General features: G+C 54.2%; 2 protein-coding genes across 2 annotated transcripts; one reads left to right on the forward strand and one right to left on the reverse strand.

Annotated features, from left to right (window-relative positions):
* Positions 1 to 666: 666 nt before the first annotated feature.
* Positions 667 to 8,442, reverse strand: PLOD3 (procollagen-lysine,2-oxoglutarate 5-dioxygenase 3). The gene is made up of 19 exons (XM_066274454.1): positions 7,800 to 8,442; positions 7,342 to 7,433; positions 7,062 to 7,198; positions 6,791 to 6,954; positions 6,535 to 6,647; positions 6,302 to 6,365; positions 5,727 to 5,824; positions 5,345 to 5,446; positions 5,047 to 5,172; positions 4,750 to 4,871; positions 4,364 to 4,468; positions 4,126 to 4,251; positions 3,699 to 3,840; positions 3,502 to 3,615; positions 2,939 to 3,007; positions 2,398 to 2,502; positions 1,735 to 1,881; positions 1,446 to 1,571; positions 667 to 1,110 (listed from the first exon to the last, which is right to left on the reverse strand). Exons 1-19 carry the CDS (start codon positions 7,978 to 7,980, stop codon positions 955 to 957), a joined length of 2,289 nt encoding a protein of 762 aa, XP_066130551.1. The 5' UTR covers positions 7,981 to 8,442; the 3' UTR covers positions 667 to 954.
* A 271-nt stretch (positions 8,443 to 8,713) lies between these two features.
* On the forward strand, positions 8,714 to 16,443 carry ZNHIT1 (zinc finger HIT-type containing 1). The gene is made up of 5 exons (XM_066274455.1): positions 8,714 to 8,873; positions 15,100 to 15,270; positions 15,724 to 15,803; positions 15,931 to 16,100; positions 16,198 to 16,443. Exons 1-5 carry the CDS (start codon positions 8,852 to 8,854, stop codon positions 16,217 to 16,219), a joined length of 465 nt encoding a protein of 154 aa, XP_066130552.1. The 5' UTR covers positions 8,714 to 8,851; the 3' UTR covers positions 16,220 to 16,443.
* Positions 16,444 to 18,381: the final 1,938 nt, after the last annotated feature.

Below are 18,381 nucleotides of genomic sequence, written 5' to 3' on the forward strand. Positions count from 1 at the left end.
CCAGGGCTTTCCCTTTCCTGATCCCCCCAACTGAAAGCTCGGGTCCCAGCAGCCACAGGAAGGCCCTGCCTGCCTTCCCTCATAGTATACATGCCTCCAGGGAGTCTTCTCTGAGCACTGTCCCTGGAGCCCAGCTCGGGGGTGTGCTACCTCACTCTTCATGTAAAGGAGAAGAGGCCATCAGTGATGAGAGAATCAGGGAAGAGTGCAGGGGCTGGGTGGGGGTGGCTTTCAACTGAGCCTGACGGTGAAGTCCTTTTCGTTTGGCCCTCTGAAGGCACCGTCCCAGCTCAGGCAATACAGGGCAGTGAGAAGCCGGATCCAGGGAAGCTCCCAGGTGCCACACATTCTGATTCTTCCTTTTCCTCTTCTCTGTCCTTTTTTTTTTTTTTTTTTTTAAACTTTATTCATTTTAGAGAGAGTAGAGAGAGAGAGAGAAAAGGTAGGGAGGAGCAGGAAGCATCAACTCCCATATGTGCCTCTACCAGGCAAGCCTGGGGTTTCAAACCGGCAACCTCAGCGTTCCAGGTTGACAACACTTTATCCACTGCGCCACCACAGGTCAGGCTCTCTGTCCTTTTTATCTGGAGTAACTTTGGTCTCTCCCTACTCTGGGTGTCAGGAGGGGTACAGAGTCAATAGGTAGATAAAAGACAATAAATAGACTCAAGAATTACAAATGCTCCTTTATTAGGAGTGAGGCGAAGAAACAATAAGTTATCACACAGGGAACCCCCCAGAAGCTCTCCCCAGGAACCCCTGGGGGCTGAGAAGCGGGACAAGGGGGCTCCAGGAGCTTCCTGAGAGGGCCGTGTGTGGGGGGGAGTGAGGTGAGACATTCAGTCCCAGACACACCAAACGTACTCAGTAAGCGAGCAGCCAGACAGGCCCCCTCCAAGGAGTGGGGCACAAGAAGGCACGATGGCAGGAGAGGTTTGACAGAGTGGCTGAATGTCAAGGGTCAACAAAAGACACCATGATGTAGCGAGTGCCCCTCGTGGTGGGCAGTCCCTCATGGTAGTGGGTGAGACGGCCAGGGTGCAAGAGCCCCCAGCCCTTCCGGGGGGCCGAGACCACACAGTCATAGCGTAGGAAGCGGCAGCCACCTCCCTGGGAAGGGGACAGAAGGGGAGAGTGAGCAGACATGGGACTGGAGGCAGAGAGATACAGAAACACGAGAGGCAGACCAGAGGTATAGGGGCGGGGGGTGCAGGGGTGTCAGCTGGCAGGAAGACACAGGAGGGAGGGCAAGGCAGCCAGACTAGAAGCAATCCAGGAAAGGAAACCAGCAAAGTAAGAGGGAAATGTGCAGAGAGCAGGCTGGGGCAGGGAGGGTGCCTGAGGGCCATGTGCAGGGTTGTAAGCGGTGGACTCGGTCCCAGTGGAAGAGTGTGTGTGTAGGGGCCCTGGCAATGCCCTGGAGTAGGAAGGCATTAGGGGCTCACCTCGTAATCCACACCCTTGCGGTTGAGAGCAACGTTGAGAGTAAAGGTGGAAGAATCGTGATGTGGCCGCAAAGAGGGCTGTTCATCTGGCCGGTAGCGGACCACAAAGTTCATCACTGCCCGGGTCTATGGGGACATGAAAAAGGGCTGGAGGGATGACCCTCAGGTCCAGGGGCTCTTCTAAGGAGGTGACAGCCCCTGTCCACGGAGTGGGAGTGGCCACAGGGTCAAAAAGACTGCCCCACCCCACCCCGGTGCTGCCCCAGTGGCGGCAGGAGCAGCAGCCCACCTTGGTGTGGTAGCCTGGGAACAGGCTCTCGGTCATGGGCCCGACGTACGTCCTCAGCAGCTGCAGCCACTGGTCCTCATAGCCCACCTGCTTCATGTGGATGTCCACAGTGGGCACATTCTCATAGCCTCCAGCCAGTCTTGAGTCCTGTGGACAGTGGGCACTAAGCCCCTGACAGCAGTGCCAGCCTCTCCCCTCATCTTATTCCTGGGACTTAAAGCCTGTGTTCCCTTGTCTGAAACAGCCTCAACCACTTCTCAGCTTGACTCACTCTTATTGTTCTTGTAGTCTCAGCTAAGATGCCACCTGTTCTGTGAAGCACCTTGGTCCCCCCACATCTGGGTCAAAGGCCCCCCCTGTGGCTCCCACTGTACCTAGGCTGCCGCCGCCACTGACAGCCACAGGGAAGAGGGCCGAGTTCGGCCTGTGCGACTCATCAGTGCACCTGTACCACCTCGGTCAGTGGCTGGCATCTAGGACCTGCCCAGTAAGGATTTCTTGAACGAATAAGTAAATGAATGCATTTGTGACCCTTGTGGGCCCCCTCTCCCTTGGAGACCCCTCTCTGTTTCCACTCTCAGGATACTATTTCCCCTTCATCAGACCCAGAGCACCTTACTCCTGGAAGGGGCCCTCCTTTTTCCCTGCCCCAGCCCCTCTCACCTCATGCCGGCCTCCTGACCACTGACCATAGTGCTCCATTTCCTCCACCAGCTCATCACACATTTGCTCTGACAGCAGAGGGAACCAGTACACATCTGGGCATGGCTGAGGGCGGGGCAGGGGAAGAACAGGGCTGGGTTGAGAGAAGAGAAGCTAGGAGAAGGGGGATCTGAGCATGGGGATGGGCCCTGGCAAGGGCTCGGCCAGAGAGGCTTGGCCAGAGACAGCGCGAGCAGCACTGAGAACACAGCACAATGGCAGGAGAGCCCCGGATCCCCAGATTCTAGGACAGTGCTTTGCAAACTTTACAAAAATGTCATTTTTCCTATACCATATACCCACTAGACAAGGAGGCTCGCTGACTAATGCTAGGGTGGGGACTGAAAACCTATCTGACCAGACTTGGCCTTCATCTTGCTCCTGCAGAAAACCCTAAGGCACCTGGGGAAGTCAGGTTAGAAACCATCAATACAGGGAGTGGACTCAAGGCGTGATGGTCATCAGGGCAGTCAGGGATCCTGTTCCTGACTCGTGGGCTCACCTGTTCCACGAGTCCATCCCCTTCAAGGGCCCGGCTATAGTTCTCATGAATATACTGCTCCTTCCAGTCCTGGGGAGGGAATGGGGGAGTACACCTTGATGTGTGTCCTCTTTTTTCTTTTCTTTCTTTTCTTTTTTTTTTTTTTTTAGTGAGTGTGCAAGAGAATTTGTTGTGGCATTTTACTTGTTCATTGATTGCTTTCTCATATGTGCCTTGATTGGGGGGGCTCCAGCTGAACCAGTGACCCCTTGCTCAAGCCAGTGACCTTGAGCTTTAAGCCAGCAACCTTTGGGCTCAAGCCATGAGCCTGTGCTCAAGTCGGTGACCTCGGGGTTTCAAACCTGGGTCCTCAGCATCCCAGGTTGACACTCTATCCACTGTGCTACCACCTGGTCAGGCAATGTGTGTCCTCTTTACTTCATCTGATCCCACCCAGGAAGCCCCAGCACCTGGACAGCCCCTGCTTGGGCAGTAGCACGTCCTGCAAGGGTGTGTGTACCCATGTGCATCCACTTATACTGCAGGGCATTCACATTCTTTGAGTGAGGGGCCCCCCCACTCACCAGGGGGTTGTCAAAGATCTGCCAGAGGTCAGGATACAGGTGGTCTGTGTCATAACGGGAAGTGGCCAGGAGGCGGCCAAATTCATGTTGATTGCTGAGGTGGAGGAAGATGCCCTAGAGTGGGTACAGGTTGTGAGCAGGAGACACAAGGTGGCTGCCTCCCGCACCCCAGCACTGGGTCGTACTGCCCTGCTCACCTTCTCCCGCAGGCTCTTACAGAAGGCCATGTCTGGGTCAGTGTCGCTGCCCGAGAACACCTCCCTCTGGGGTAACTCTGTCCTTAGGGTCTCCCCCCGGATCAAATATGCCTGGGAAATGTAGGGCACATTCCACACGCCCCTGGAAGTACCCACACGAGGGTCAGCTAGGTGAGCGGCCCCGCAATTCTGCCCAGGTCAGCCTGAGAGCCTCTTCCCTCAGGGCACCCCACCCTCTGTGCTGGGAGGCCCTCTCACTTCCTCTGTTAAGTACTGCTAGTCACAACCCTTTCATACCCCGCTCCAAGTCACTTCCTATCCTACAACCACACCAGGTCCCTGAGACTGAGGCCTTGGAAGTGGGCGTGGGCATCTGTTCATGCCCAGGTGGGAGGTGGAGAGGGGCTGCAGCCCTGGCAGGACTCACACTCGCTTTCGCTGCACCAACTCCACGTAGTCCTCAGAGCGTGCGTAGTACTCATCGGGGCTCAGGGCTCCCCAGAAGTTGGACCACAGCTTCCCATGGCGGGACAGCATGGGTGCTATGACCTTCCTATGAATAGATGGAGGTGAAGACTGGGCAGAGATGAGCCCCATGCCCAGGGAAGGATTTGGGAGATCCCTGGGGATGACTTGGGGCCCTCTGGCTGAGCCAGGCAAGCGACCTGTTATCTTCAATGAGGCTGCGCAGGACCTGCTGGTTGGTGACGACGGCATCAGCATCCAGGCTGAAGTAGAACTCACACTTGGGGTCCTGCCGACACTTATCCCTGGAGGTGACAGACCAACAGAGAAGCTGAAACTGAAGTATGTGGGCAGAGGAGACTGCAGAGTGAGTGAAACTCTCCCTCACTCAGAACCCCCAGATTGTCCAGTCTGTGAGAGGGGCAAGGGAGAGACAGCATATATGGTGGCAGGGAGGGCAGGACTGTGGAGGCCATGGAGAAGCTGGATGGTAGACAGACAGGGAAGGGTGGTGCAATGGGTGGCAGCCTCACCATCTCCCACTCCCTTCAACCCCACTGGTCCTCCCTGCCCAGGTCTCACTCACATGGCCATGTCTCTGGCCTCGCCTGGGGTCAGGGCCTCCTCTGGCCCGACCAGCTTCACAGCTGAGAAGTGGTCCTGGAGCTGGGGCCAGAAGTCTGCAATGTGGGGCTCATGGTACACCTCCTGGAGATGGGAGTGAATGGGGAAGGGTACTGAGAGGGCAGAAAAGATGGCATCTGAGGGATGAAATAGGGGATGTGGTGAGTGAACAGGGGTAGGAGGCAATCTGGGTGGAGGGTGGAAGTTCTGATCAGGGCAGGTCCCCAGAGAGGGCACACACTCTGCCAGGGTGTCTCACATTGTTATGTAGGAAGAGGGTGATCCTATCAGGGGGGTAGTCCAGGAGCATCAGCCGTTGCAGGAAGCGGGGCAGGAACGGGGTAGGTTGTTCCACAAACACAGCCAGAAGCACCCGGGGGGGAGGCTAGAAGATATTTATAATGGGGCTCAGAGGAATGCCCAGCCCCCTCGCCTGGCCTATCCGCCACAACCCGGCCAGGTGTGGGGGTTCCCAGGAGCTCTGCCCCCCACAGCCGCCCAGCATGCTCTCCCTGCGCCCCCTGCTTTAGTTGCTCTCCTGCCCTACCCCTCCTCACCTGCCCCCCCGGGAGTATCCTCCGGTCCCGGTCACAGAACCCACAGCCTCCCCCAGGAGTCCAGCCATTGGGGACATAGTTTCCCAGGTAATTCAGCTGGAGCTGTTGTGAGAGACAAGGGGACAGGCTGAGGCAGAGGAATCCAGCACTGCAGAGGAGGAATGTCAGGTAGACGGACAGGAACAAGGAAGGAGGGGGAGCAGTGGGCACTTAAAACCTCTCCCAAAACCTCTGCTCCTGGGGCTGGGAGGACTTTACTGCTCATAAGGGCTGTAGGTACCCAGGGGCTGGGGCCAAGTATGGGGCAGGGGCTGGGGCCAGGACTGAGGCCAAGACTGACTGGGGCAAAGGCTGGGACTGAGGGTAAGAGCCATTGGGGCACCTTAGTGGGACCGTTCCCATGCACCACAACAGGAAGTGTGTCATAGGCCACATTCCGTATACGCACACGATTCCGATCAAACTTTAAAACCACCTCATCTAGGAAAGAAAGGCGAAGATTTAGACTCCCTTTCTCTTGAAGGTGCCAAGCAGCAGGTACTTCTAAATATGGGGGAATCCAGTTTCTCTGATGCCACCCTGGGGAGCTCCTCCGCTTACTACTGGTGTGACCTGGGAAAGTCATCAGCCCCACAGAGAGGCAGTTTCCTCATCTGTAACAGGTAGATGACCACAGACCCCAGTTCTCCTTTGTAAGATTGTTGTGTTAATGAAATTACAGAAGTAAAGCCCCTAATCCAGGGCTTTGGCACATAGTATGTTCCATAGATGTCAGGATGGCCACTGCTTTTACTGCTGTTAGCATCATGCAACTCCATCTAATCAGCCATTCAGATATTTGATAAAGTTAACATAAAGGTGAGTTGTAGATCACTTTAATTCTACCAGGATCCCCTGCCTAGTTCAGGATCCCCTGCAGCCTCTCTTATCTCTCTTTCTGAATGCCTTTCTCCTTACCTAAAGCCCCGTTGAGATTCTGAAAGATCCGAGATTTATGATCCAGATTAAGGCTGAGTTTCTCCTGGATGGCAAAAGATGGAGCAGTTAGTTCAAGAAGGGGTAGGGCATCATTTCTCACTCTTCTCTTTACATCTTCTCCAAAGTCCCTTTATCATTTCTCTCCCATTCAAACTGAGACCTGCCACCCCCATAGAGCTGCAGGTGGTCACCCCTCTTCTTTCCCTCCCTACCCTCAGTCCTGGGTCCAAGTAGAGTCGAGTGTAGAACAGCTGATCGTCATCATCATCCTTGTACTTCCACTGGCGGACAACTTGGTGGATGGTGGGGGCAAAGCCAATGAATCCTACAGGGGGAAGGAAAGTGGGGACTTCAAGACTGCCTGAGTCCCATTAACCTGTCCCCACTCCCTCTCTGGCCCCCAGGCACCTGGAACACTCCATACCCCATCACTCTTGGCCCCTCTGCCTCGAATACTTTGCCACTCACCACCAGAGTTGAGGAAGCGCTTCCCCGTGCCCACCTCAGGGTACTGCTCTGCCAGCCCCCACTCAGGCCAGCAGAAGCTCTCTGCAGAGAACAGCAGGCGGCTGCCACTCTGGACGAACTTCTTCAGCAGCTCTGGGGGGCTGCCAGCCAAAATCACATCATAGCTAGCAAGGAAGGGGAGGATGAACAGGACAGCCACTAGGAATCTCAGTATCCTCGCCCCCTTCCTCTTGTTTGCCCTATCCCTTTCTCCCTATCCCCAGCTCCTTACCTGTCCACAAACATGATGACCATATCCTCCTGGTCTGCATATTTCTCCATTTCCTTCTTTAACCACCTGACCTTCTGTCCTCCACCAACTGTTCGGGCCACATCACCCCCTCGCCACTCCTCTCCCAGGCCCAGGGTCTGTGGGGCAGATAGATCACCATGCCAGGAAGGGAATCAGCGGGCCAGGCTCACCGTGGGGCCCCAGGCATCCAGCTCTCAGCCCACTCCTCCAGCTGAAAACCCTCCCACCTCCCTAGCAGCTATGAGGGCACTCTTCTCACCCGCACTGTGTAGTTGAAGAACTTAGCTGATCGCAGGAAACGCTGGTATCCTTCCGTCTGGGCTGTGGCCACGGTGATCACCAGCAACTTCTCTGTCACCAGTCGGGAATTTGGCATTCGGGACCCACTCACCCAGCTCACTGCCCCATGTGCTCCACTCACCTCAGGCCCCCTTCCCCTCCCTCTAACTCTGCTAATGTCCCTTAATTTTTTTTCCCCTCTTAAAATATTCCCCCAGAGAACCTTCGACCCCAGTGAGAGTAGTATGGGAGTGACACCAAGGAATTTGGGGTCAATTAGCACCGGGAGGCTGGAAACCTCAGTTCAGGGTCGGGAGTGAACTGTTGCACCCCAAGGAGCACGCTGGGCGAGAGAGGCCGGCCCCCAACCCTTCTCCAAAGCCCGGGCCGGCAGACACATCAGCCCTGATCTCAGTCGGCTTTTCCTGGGGGTTTCACCTGGGTTGACAGGGTTGCCGCCCCGGGGACGGTCGGAGGTCGAAGCTGCAGGAAGCGGCGGCAGCAGCTGCAGCAGTAGCAGCAGGAGCCGGAGTCCCTGGCCCCAGGAGGCCATCGCGGGGAGCGGGCTGAGACCGCACACAGGTCCGCAACCGGTTCCGGCTGCGCGCCAGGATCCCATCTATCGAGACGGGGGCTCTAGGCAGGCGACCGGGGCTGCTGTGCTGCCCACCGCGAGAAGGAGCAGGGCTGGGGCTCCGCCCTGAAAAAAAAGGCGTAGCCAGAGGTTACAGAAAACTCCAGATGCCGGCGTCCTAGACAAGGCGAGGATTGTCCTTGGACGCGGGCGCGCAAGCTGCGCAAAGCGAGCGGAGGGGCCGCTGGGCCACGAGGCGAAAGAGGGGCCGGGGTTCGGGCCGGCGGTCACGATATGGGGACTTTGGTCAGAGACAGCCCGGCCCACCGTTCGCTAGACACACGAGGAAACTGAAACCCGGAGAGGGGAAGTGACTCCTTGCGGATCCGACGAGACGCGGAGGCGGGTCTTTGCCACAGCCCTGCCCCGGCGGCGGGACAGAAGACTGGAAAGCGAGGCTGTAGAGGCGAGTGGAGTGGAGGCGAGTAGAGGAGCGAGCGGAAGGGAGAGAGAAGGCCGAGGAGTCTGGAGCTCGGGGGTGGGGGGTGGGGGGAGGGGGGTGAGGGGAGGGGGGTGAAGTGTGGAGAAGATCCAGGGGCTGTCTTTATAATGCCATCTAAGGAAAGACCAAAGGAAATGATGTTTCTCGAAATAACACTGGCACCACATCTTTAAAACGACACATTTCAGGGGTCCCACAGAACACAAAACTACACTGACGCCGGAAATACTTTTGCCCCTATATAATATGGTAGAAAGCTTGCTTGTTTCCAAGGGAATATCACGTAATTAAAGCAAGTCAATTACTTGGCGCACGCGCAGAAGCACACGCCACCGGAAGTGATGATACTCTTACCAAAACGGAGGGTTTTGCACGCGTGCGCAATAGGCTCTTCCGTCAGCTGTATGTTTGGAAATGGTGGAAAAGAAAACTTCGGGTATGTGAGTCCCGGGGGTTAGCTCCCTTCCTCCTCTCAAATCCGAACCTAGCCTAAGACTTCCTCACCCAATTATTAGTCTCAAATCTTTTCCTCGGCCTTCGAGTCCTGGCATCAGGGCAGCCCCCATACCATTCACGTTTTATTGATGCCTGCTTCAATGCCGCCTGATGCCAGGCGCTGGGGATGGAGAACAGTAAAAAAGATCTTTATCTTCCTAGAACTGGCTTTTTTGGAGGGGGACGGATAGGCAGACCCACCATTGCATTTCATAAGTGCTGTGGCAGAGGGATGCACAGTGCCTGGGCGCATGGAGGCGTGGCACCCAATCCAGCTTCTGTAAACGATGGAGACCCTGAAGGCTTGGAGGAGAAGAGACCGCTTGAGTCTTGAAACTTGAGTTAGGTTTCCCAAGGTACTGCTGCGCGGGGACTCATTCCTAGCCGCGGGAACCGCATTTGCAAAGGAAAGAAAGCAAGAAAAAAGCAAGTAGCGCCCTGGCTGGATGGCTCAGTTGGCTAGAGCATCGTCCGGAAACAGAGGTTGCGGCTTGGATCTCCAGTCAGAGCACGCACAGGAACAGATCGATGTCCCTGTGTGTCTCCCTTCCTCTCTCACTAAAATCTATAAATAAACGTCAGAGAAAGAAAGAAAAAAAGCAAGTCGCTTAGGAAGCCAAGTTCACTGTTCGGAGCTTGGGGGAGGGATAGTAAAAGAGGCTGGAGGGCTACGGAAAGGCACACTTGAAAGGTATTACGGTATATACACTGCGGAAGAATTTGAATTCTGAGGCAGTGGAGAGCCATCAGGGGTTTTAAGCCAGGAGGAGTGACCGAGACAGATTGATCTTTTAGATAGGCAGTTCTGGCTTTGGTACTGGAGGGACTAGAGCAGCACTGTCCAGTAGAACTTTCTGGGATGATGGGGATGTTCTTTTTTAAAAAAATTATTTTTGAGGGAGAGAAGGATATCGATTTGTTGTTCCACCAATTTATGCATTCATTGATTGATTCTTGTATATACCCTGACCAGGGATAGAACCTATAACTTTGGCATGTAAGGACAATGATCTAACTAAATGAGCTACCTGGCCAGGGTGGGAATGTTCTTAATCAGCACTGTTTGACATGTCAGCCATTAGCTACATGTGGCTATTGAGCAATTGAAATGTGGCTAGTGCAATCCAGGAACTGAATTTAAAATTTTATTTCCTCTTAATCTACAGTTAAATTTAAATAACCACATGTGACCAGTGGCTACTTTATATTGTATTTATATTTATATATGCTTTATATAGGAGTTTATATTGTATAGCACAGGTCTAGAGGCTGAAAGGCCAGTTAGGAAGTCATTGAATAGTCCAGATAAAAATAAATGAGGGTCAGAACACCTCCAGATTGACTTGTAATAAATCCAGTCATGTCACCCCTTTCTTAAAACCACTCACTGGATTTATATCACCCTCACCAAAAAATCTCCAAATCCAAATTCTTGTATATAGTTAAAAGAAAGATTCTTAATGGTTTGCCTGACTTCATACCCTCTCCCCTCCTACATACACACACTTTATATACCAGCCATACAGAATTTCGTTTATTTCATTCAAGGCACCACAGTCTCCCATCCGACCTTCTTTCATGCTGGTAACCAAGGCCTGCGACACCTCCCTCTACCGCAACCAGATTAACTTCTAGTCATCAGTCAGGCCTCAGTCTGGACTTACTTTCCATTGGAAAATCTCCCTGATTACCCTAAAGCCAGGCTAGGTGTTTCACGTAAAAGTGCTTTGTACTTCCCTATACTAGCAGTACTATGCTTTACCGTTCTTGTTTATCATTTGTATTCCCCAACAGACTATAGGCACAGTTTGTATTCTTTTTTGTATTTTTCTGAAGTTGGAAACGGGGAGGCAGTCAGACAGACTCCCGCATGCGCCCGACTGGGATCCACCCGGCATGCCCACCAGGGTGTGATGCTCTGCCCATCTGGGGCATTGCTCTGTTGCAACCAGGGCCATTCTAGCGCCTGAGGCAGAGGCCATGGAGCCATCCTCAGCACCCAGGCCAACTTTGCTCCAATGGAGCCTTGGCTGCAGGATGGGAAGAGAGAGACAGAGAGGAAGGAGAGGGGGAGGGGTGGAGAAGCAGATAGGCGCTTCTCCTGTGTGCCCTGGCTGGGAATCAAACCCAGGACTCCTGCACGCCAGGCTGACGCTCTACCACTGAGCCAACCAGCCAGGGGTGGCCCTGTTTGTATTCTAAGAACTAGGGCACAATCTGACACTTAGAAGGGAGGCAATATAGTGCAGTGATAAAGAACATGTGTTTTGTCATTGGGCATTTTGGGGTTTGGATTTTGACCCAGCCACTTACTAGCTATGCAGACTTCAGTAATAAGCTGGAGATGATAATGATACCTGTCCAATAGGGTTGTTGTAAAGATGAAAGCTTTCCATTTATGCAGAGCTTAGTATAGTGCCTGACTCAGTATAGTGCTTTATTTAACCCAGTAAGTGTTAGCCACTGATACTGATGTTATTATTGTGGTTACAGGCACTCAATAAATATTCATTTAATGAATAAAGAGATATTTTGTGTAGAATTATCAGAACCTGGTGAACAGCTGATATGATAATGAAGAGAGGATGAAAATAACTCCTAGGTTTCTGGTTTGGATGTCTATGTAGATGGTTCCATTCACTTACAGTGTACAGTAAGAGAAGCATACTTGGGTGGGAGGATTTTTAATTTTGAGTTGCAGTGTCAATGAGGTTAGCGGGTAATTTCTGCTGAATAGTCAGTTTTGGAGCTCAAAAGAATGTTCTGGATTGAGAGAATCCCTTTTGGAGTCATTTGCTTATGGGTGAGAGAGCCCTGTGTTTGGATTAGAAATCTCAGGAGGGGCCCTGGCCAGTTGGCTCAGCGGTAGAGTGTCAGCCTGGCGTGCAGGAGTCCCGGGTTCGATTCCCAGCCAGGGCACACAGGAGAGGCGCCTATTTGCTTCTCCACCCCTCCCCCTCTCCTTCCTCTCTGTCTCTCTCTTCCCCTCCCGCAGCGAGGCTCCATTGGAGCAAAGATGGCCCGGGAGCTGGGGATGGCTCTGTGGCCTCTGCCTCAGGCGCTAGAATGGCTCTGGATGCAACAGAGCGACGCCCCAGAGGGGCAAAGCATCGCCCGCGGTGGGCATGCCGGGTGGATCCCAGTCAGGTGCATGCGGGAGTCTGTCTGACTGCCTCCCCGTTTCCAGCTTCAGAAAAATGAGAGAGAAGAGAAAAAAAAAAAAAAAGAAATCTCAGGAGGAGTTTAGAGACTGAGAAAGAGAACAGGGACAACCATCTCCTTGGAGGCAGAGGTTGGAAGCGGAAGCATAGAGCTGGGGAAGGGAAACCTGGAGTCATGTCAAAGAAGCAGGTGAAGGGACACTTTCAACCTGAGGGAGATGGTCAACACAGTCTCAGAGTGTAGAGGACGCAAGTAAAATGAACCCTGGACTTGGCTTGAGGAGGTCACAGTGTCCTGAGTGTGAGTGGTTCCCATGAAAAACCAGTTGGTTGCTTGGGGTTGAGGGACGGACAGGAAATGAAGAAGTGAAACATCACGTGAACCACTCTGTCAAGAAGAGTAGCTGTGAAACCTACAAACATGAGAGTTTTGTAGGTTTTTCCATTGAAGGGAAAGTGCCAGTTGAGGAGGAGAGATTGAAGATGCAAGAGGGAGGGGAGGACTCAGCTGGAGGTGAAGGGTTGGGTTAAGCTTGGTGGGGCGGGGGGGCTGGGGGTTAAGCAGTGGGACTTGGTGGGGCGGGGGGGCTGGGGATTAAGCAGTGGGACTTGGTGGGGCGGGGGGGGGCTGGGGGTTAAGCAGTGGGACTTGGTGGGGCGGGGGGGCTGGGGGTTAAGCAGTGGGACTTGGTGGGGCGGGGGGGCTGGGGGTTAAGCAGTGGGACTTGGTGGGGTGGGGGGGGGCTGGGGGTTAAGCAGTGGGACTTGGTGGGGCGGGGGGGCTGGGGGTTAAGCAGTGGGACTTGGTGGGGCGGGGGGGCTGGGGGTTAAGCAGTGGGACTTGGTGGGGCGGGGGGGCTGGGGGTTAAGCAGTGGGACTTGGTGGGGCGGGGGGGCTGGGGTTTAAGCAGTGGGACTTGGTGGGGCGGGGGTGCTGGGGGTTAAGCAGTGGGACTTGGTGGGGCGGGGGGGCTGGGGGTTAAGCAGTGGGACTTGGTGGGGTGGGGGGGGCTGAGGGTTAAGCAGTGGGACTTGGTGGGGCGGGGGGGCTGGGGGTTAAGCAGTGGGACTTGGTGGGGCGGGGGGGGCTGGGGGTTATGCAGTGGGACTTGGTGGGGCGGGGGGGCTGGGGGTTAAGCAGTGGGACTTGGTGGGGCGGGGGGGCTGGGGGTTAAGCAGTGGGACTTGGTGGGGTGGGGGGGGCTAGGGGTTAAGCAGTGGGACTTGGTGGGGCGGGGGGGGCTGGGGGTTAAGCAGTGGGACTTGGTGGGGCGGGGGGGCTGGGGGTTAAGCAGTGGGACTTGGTGGGGTGGGGGGGCGCTGGGGGTTAAGCAGTGGGACTTGGTGGGGCGCGGGCGCTGGGGGTTAAGCAGTGGGACTTGGTGGGGTGGGGGGGCGCTGGGGGTTAAGCAGTGGGACTTGGTGGGGCGGGGGGGCTGGGGGTTAAGCAGTGGGACTTGGTGGGGCGGGGGGGGCTGGGGGTTAAGCAGTGGGACTTGGTGGGGCGCGGGCGCTGGGGGTTAAGCAGTGGGACTTGGTGGGGCGCGGGCGCTGGGGGTTAAGCAGTGGGACTTGGTGGGGCGGGGGGGGCTGGGGGTTAAGCAGTGGGACTTGGTGGGGTGGGGGGGGCTGGGGGTTAAGCAGCTTGTGGGTGGGGGGGGGGGTTAAGCAGTGGGACTTGGTGGGGCGGGGGGGCTGGGGGTTAAGCAGTGGGACTTGGTGGGGTGGGGGGGGCTGGGGGTTAAGCAGTGGGACTTGGTGGGGCGGGGGGGGCTGGGGGTTAAGCAGTGGGACTTGGTGGGGCGGGGGGGGCTGGGGGTTAAGCAGTGGGACTTGGTGGGGCGGGGGGGGCTGGGGGTTAAGCAGTGGGACTTGGTGGGGCGGGGGGGCTGGGGGTTAAGCAGTGGGACTTGGTGGGGCGGGGGGGGCTGGGGGTTAAGCAGTGGGACTTGGTGGGGCGGGGGGGCTGGGTGCCCATGCAATTATAATTGAGGGTGGGCTGAAAGATGAGTGTCTCTACGTGTCAGTGGCCCATTTTCTTTGAGGTAGGAAATGAGATTGCTGAGCATGAAGGCCAAGTGCATTAAGGTCCCAGTGGAGCCTGGAAGCCCTGTGTGTACGTGTGTACAGTGGTCTCTGTCAGCATGGTTGTGTGATCCCTGCCAGCAGTGAGAGGTCTCCCGGAGACGTTTCATTCGTTGGGTCTGGGATTGGGAGGAGAGGCTAGGGCTGAAGGGATAGAAAACAGCATGAGTGACTGAAGTAGCAGCCTTAGTTAGCTGGGAAGGAAACAAACCAGAGGGACTGATATACAGTCCCCCTCTATCTACAGGGGGAAAGCTCAGAGACCCCCAGTGGAGCCTGAAATCATGGACAGTACCAAACCCTCTACATACTATGTTTTTTTCTATATGTACATTTACTTTACAGCTTCTCTGTGACATATCTTTGGCATCACCACTCTTGTGCTTTGGAGCCATTATTAAGTAAAATAAGGGTTACATGAACAAAAGCACTGCAATACCCTGACAGTTGATATGATAACTGAGATGGCTACGTAGTGGTTAACAGGCAGGTAATAGATACAGCCTGGACACTTGGACAGAGGGATGATTTGCATCCCGGGTAGAATGGAGCGGTTTGGCACAAGATTTCATCACAGGCTCCTGTGATGAAAATTTCTTCGTGGCCCTGGATGTTGTAACTCTTGTGTGGTATTAGAGCTACCTATACCCACACCTACTCACACCAGTACACAATTTAAAACTTATGAATTGTTTATTTCAATTTCCACTTAATGTTTTCAGATCACAGTTGATGGCAGATAAGGGGGAGCTACTGTTTTGGTAGAAGATATAGGGGCCGAGGGCTTGGTGACTAGGATGAGATCAGAGAGATGTGGCTCCACACCCCATGGACATCATCCACACACTTCCCAAAGCCATGGTCACCCCAGCTTCTATGTTCTCTGTGCCTACCATAACTCTATGGCTCTGCGCCGTCTAGTTCGCTCCCAGGACCCTGGACAGCGGCGGGTGCTGGACAGGGCTGCCCGGCAGCGCCGCATCAACAGGCAGCTTGAGGCTTTGGAGAATGACAACTTCCAGGATGACCCCCACGCAGGACTCCCCCAGCTCGGCAAGAGACTGCCTCAGTTTGATGATGATGCAGACACTGGTGAGGAGGGTGGGGCTGGGAAGACAAGGCTGAAGGAAGGGGAAAGAGTCTGCCTGAGTTAGGGCTGTGGAAGGCCATCAGGCTGGGGGCAGATGACCCAGGAGCTCCTGTGACCCTGCCAGGGACTAGCTCCTGTGACTTTGAGCTAGTCACTCTCCCCATTCTGTGCCTAACTTTCCTCTTGTGTATACAGAATAAAGAAGATAGAGCAGGTGCGCTCTGAGATCCCTTTCGAGCTCTGATATAGAGTCTTAGATTTCGGGAGTGTCGAGATGAAGGAAGGCTGGAATTAGAGAAGGTGGGAGAAGGGAAAGGGATGGTAGACAGAGGTCCATTAGAGCCCAGGTGAGTATGTAGCAGGGAATGGCCACGATGGCATTGGGAATGGTGGGGCGGAGAAGGATGGGGTTTTTCTTGGCATGTGCCAAGTAACTCATTGCCCTTGACCTCTAGGAAAGAAAAAGAAGAAAACTCGAGGTGATCATTTTAAACTTCGTTTCCGAAAAAACTTTCAGGCTTTACTGGAGGAGCAGGTAAGAGAGGAGCTGGCGGGGAGGAAGCCACAAGGAAGGGCTGGCCCACTGAGATGCCTGTCCCCAGTGAGTGTTTGCTATGTGGGTGGGCGGAGGCGTTATGGAGCCTGTCCCCTTGTATCTGTAGAACCTGAGTGTGGCTGAGGGCCCCAACTACCTGACGGCTTGTGCAGGACCCCCGTCTCGGCCCCAGCGCCCCTTCTGTGCTGTGTGCGGCTTCCCCTCCCCATACACCTGTGTCAGCTGTGGCGCCCGGTACTGCACTGTGCGCTGTCTGGGCACGCACCAGGAGACCAGGTTAGCGTAGCATGTCCCCGGGTCCACCCTGTCTTCCTCCTCCTCCACCCCACAGCCTCCCAGACCCTCTCCTCATCCTGGGCTTCCTCTGCTGCAGGTGCCTGAAGTGGACTGTGTAAACCTGGGCGTCACTGGAGAGGACGGACCTCCGTGCATCGCCCTGGCCTTGGAGAGGACCTCACAAAGGAAGGTTGCTCCCCTGGACCAAGAGAGGAGCTGTTTGCTCACCCAACAAATCTCACATCTTATCCTCTAGGGGAGACCAGTCTTACTCCCGGGGATGCAGGAGGGAAGTGGGCCAGCCCTCAGGGTCTATCATAATAAAAGGTCTCGTGTGAGGTGGCGCCTGCCTTTTGGTCCAGATGGTGTTTTGAGGCATCTATTTCTCCTCCTCACTTCTGTCTTTTCCTCCTGTGCTTCCCACTGTCTCTCCCTCTAGGTTTCTGACCGTGAAGGATTTTGTCCTATTCTCCTACTACTCCCATGTCTTTGCATTTCTTGACTGCTTCTTTTGTCACTTGTTTTGTTACTGATTTAGTTCATTTGTTTTGGCTTTTTGTTTCTCTAGTTCCTCTGTCTTTTGTTTTTTCTTTTTCTTTCTTTCTTTTTTTTAGAGAAAGAGAGGGACAGACAGGCAGGAAAGGAGAGAGATGAGAAGCATCAAATCATAGTTGTGGCACTTTAGTCACTCATTGATTTTTTCTCACATGTGCCTTGACTGGAGGGCTCCAGCTGAGCTAGTGACCCCTTGCTCAAGGAAGCAATCATGGGCTCAAGCCAGCGACCATGGGTCATGTCTATGATCCCATGCTCAAGCTGGCGACCCCGCACTCAAGCTGGTGAGCCCACACTCAAGCTGGCGACCCCACACTCAAGCTGGTGAGCCCACACTCAAGCTGGATGAGCCTGTGCTCAAGCCAGCAATGTAGGGGTTTCAAACCTGGGTCCTCAGTGTCCCAGGCCAATGCTCTATCCATTATGCCACTGCCTGGTCAGGCCTCTCTGAGTGTCTTGAATACAGCAAGGTCCCAGGAATAGTCAGTATGAGGGAACAGTTGTCCTGGGGAAGCTCTTGTTATCAGAGGCTGTGGTATGTGAAAATATTAGCAGAGAACACCCAGAAGTTTCGTAGAGGCAGGGAGGAATTCATGGTATAGAGGCTCCTGTTCTTGGTGGCCCTGGATGCTATAACCCTTGTGTGGTACTAGAGCTTACACCCACACCTCTTCTAAGTGGGTTGTGAGCTGTAAGCACCTCAACTCCTTGGAGTTGCAGTCCTAGTCGCCCAGTGCCCTATTGGAACCTAGCCACCAGGTGTTTAGAAAGTATTAAAAGTATGACCTCAATAAGATACTAATGATATCCAGCAAAGTCAGTGTTAGGCACCTTCTTAGACTCTTCTCCCCATTTTGAGGGACTTTCTTGGGGCTGGCCCAGATGTACCTGGTGTCTTCCTGAGGAACTGTTTGCTCTTTCTCTAGAGACTTGCAGTTGGGTAAGTGGTGTTGGTGCCTGCTTTGTGTTGAATGGTGGTGAGAACAGGGTTTACAGACAGTCCTAAGTGTGGTGGCTTTAAAAGATGCTGTAAATTTTTGACTGTTCTTCCATTGAAGGTGGAGTCTTTTTCCCCTTCCTCTGGCATCTGGGTAGGCTTATAACTTCTTGAACCAGCAGAGTGGCAGAAGTGAAACCTTGTGACAGTCGAGGCTAGGTGGTTAAAGGCAGTGCAGCTTCTGCCTTGTTCTGAGGACACTTCCTTTTGGAGCCCTCAGCCACCGTTTAGGAAATCCAACTGTCTGAGGCCACTGTTCTCTGAGAAAGCTTGTGCTACATGGAGAGGCCACATGCAGCTGCTGCTGGTGACAGGTCCAGTAGACCAAGCCTTCAAGCCAGTCCAGCCTCGGCTTCCGTCATAGGAGTGAAGGTGCTTCCCAATGATTTCAGCCCCAAGGCACCAAGTCAGCCTCAGACATTTGAGTCTTAGAGCTGTGTCCTCAACACAATGGAGCAGACACAAGCCATCTCTGCTGTGCCCTGTCAGAATTCCTGACCTACAGAATCTGTGTGTATAATAGAAGGTTTACGCCATTGAGTCTTGGGATGGCTTGTTATATATTGTAGTAGTAACTGGGACATCAGGAATCCAGCGTGCTGCCTGCTAATTCCTGGCCTAGATTTACTGTCTTTCTTAGGAAGGGAAACTAGGTTCCAGCCTTCCTTCTTCTCTCTCCACCAAGAAGTATACTCAGGAAAGAAACTAGAAGGCCCTGGCTGGGTGGCT

The sequence above is a fragment of the Saccopteryx bilineata genome, chromosome 4 (assembly GCF_036850765.1).
Source record: "Saccopteryx bilineata isolate mSacBil1 chromosome 4, mSacBil1_pri_phased_curated, whole genome shotgun sequence".
NCBI classification, from domain to species: domain Eukaryota; kingdom Metazoa; phylum Chordata; class Mammalia; order Chiroptera; family Emballonuridae; genus Saccopteryx; species Saccopteryx bilineata.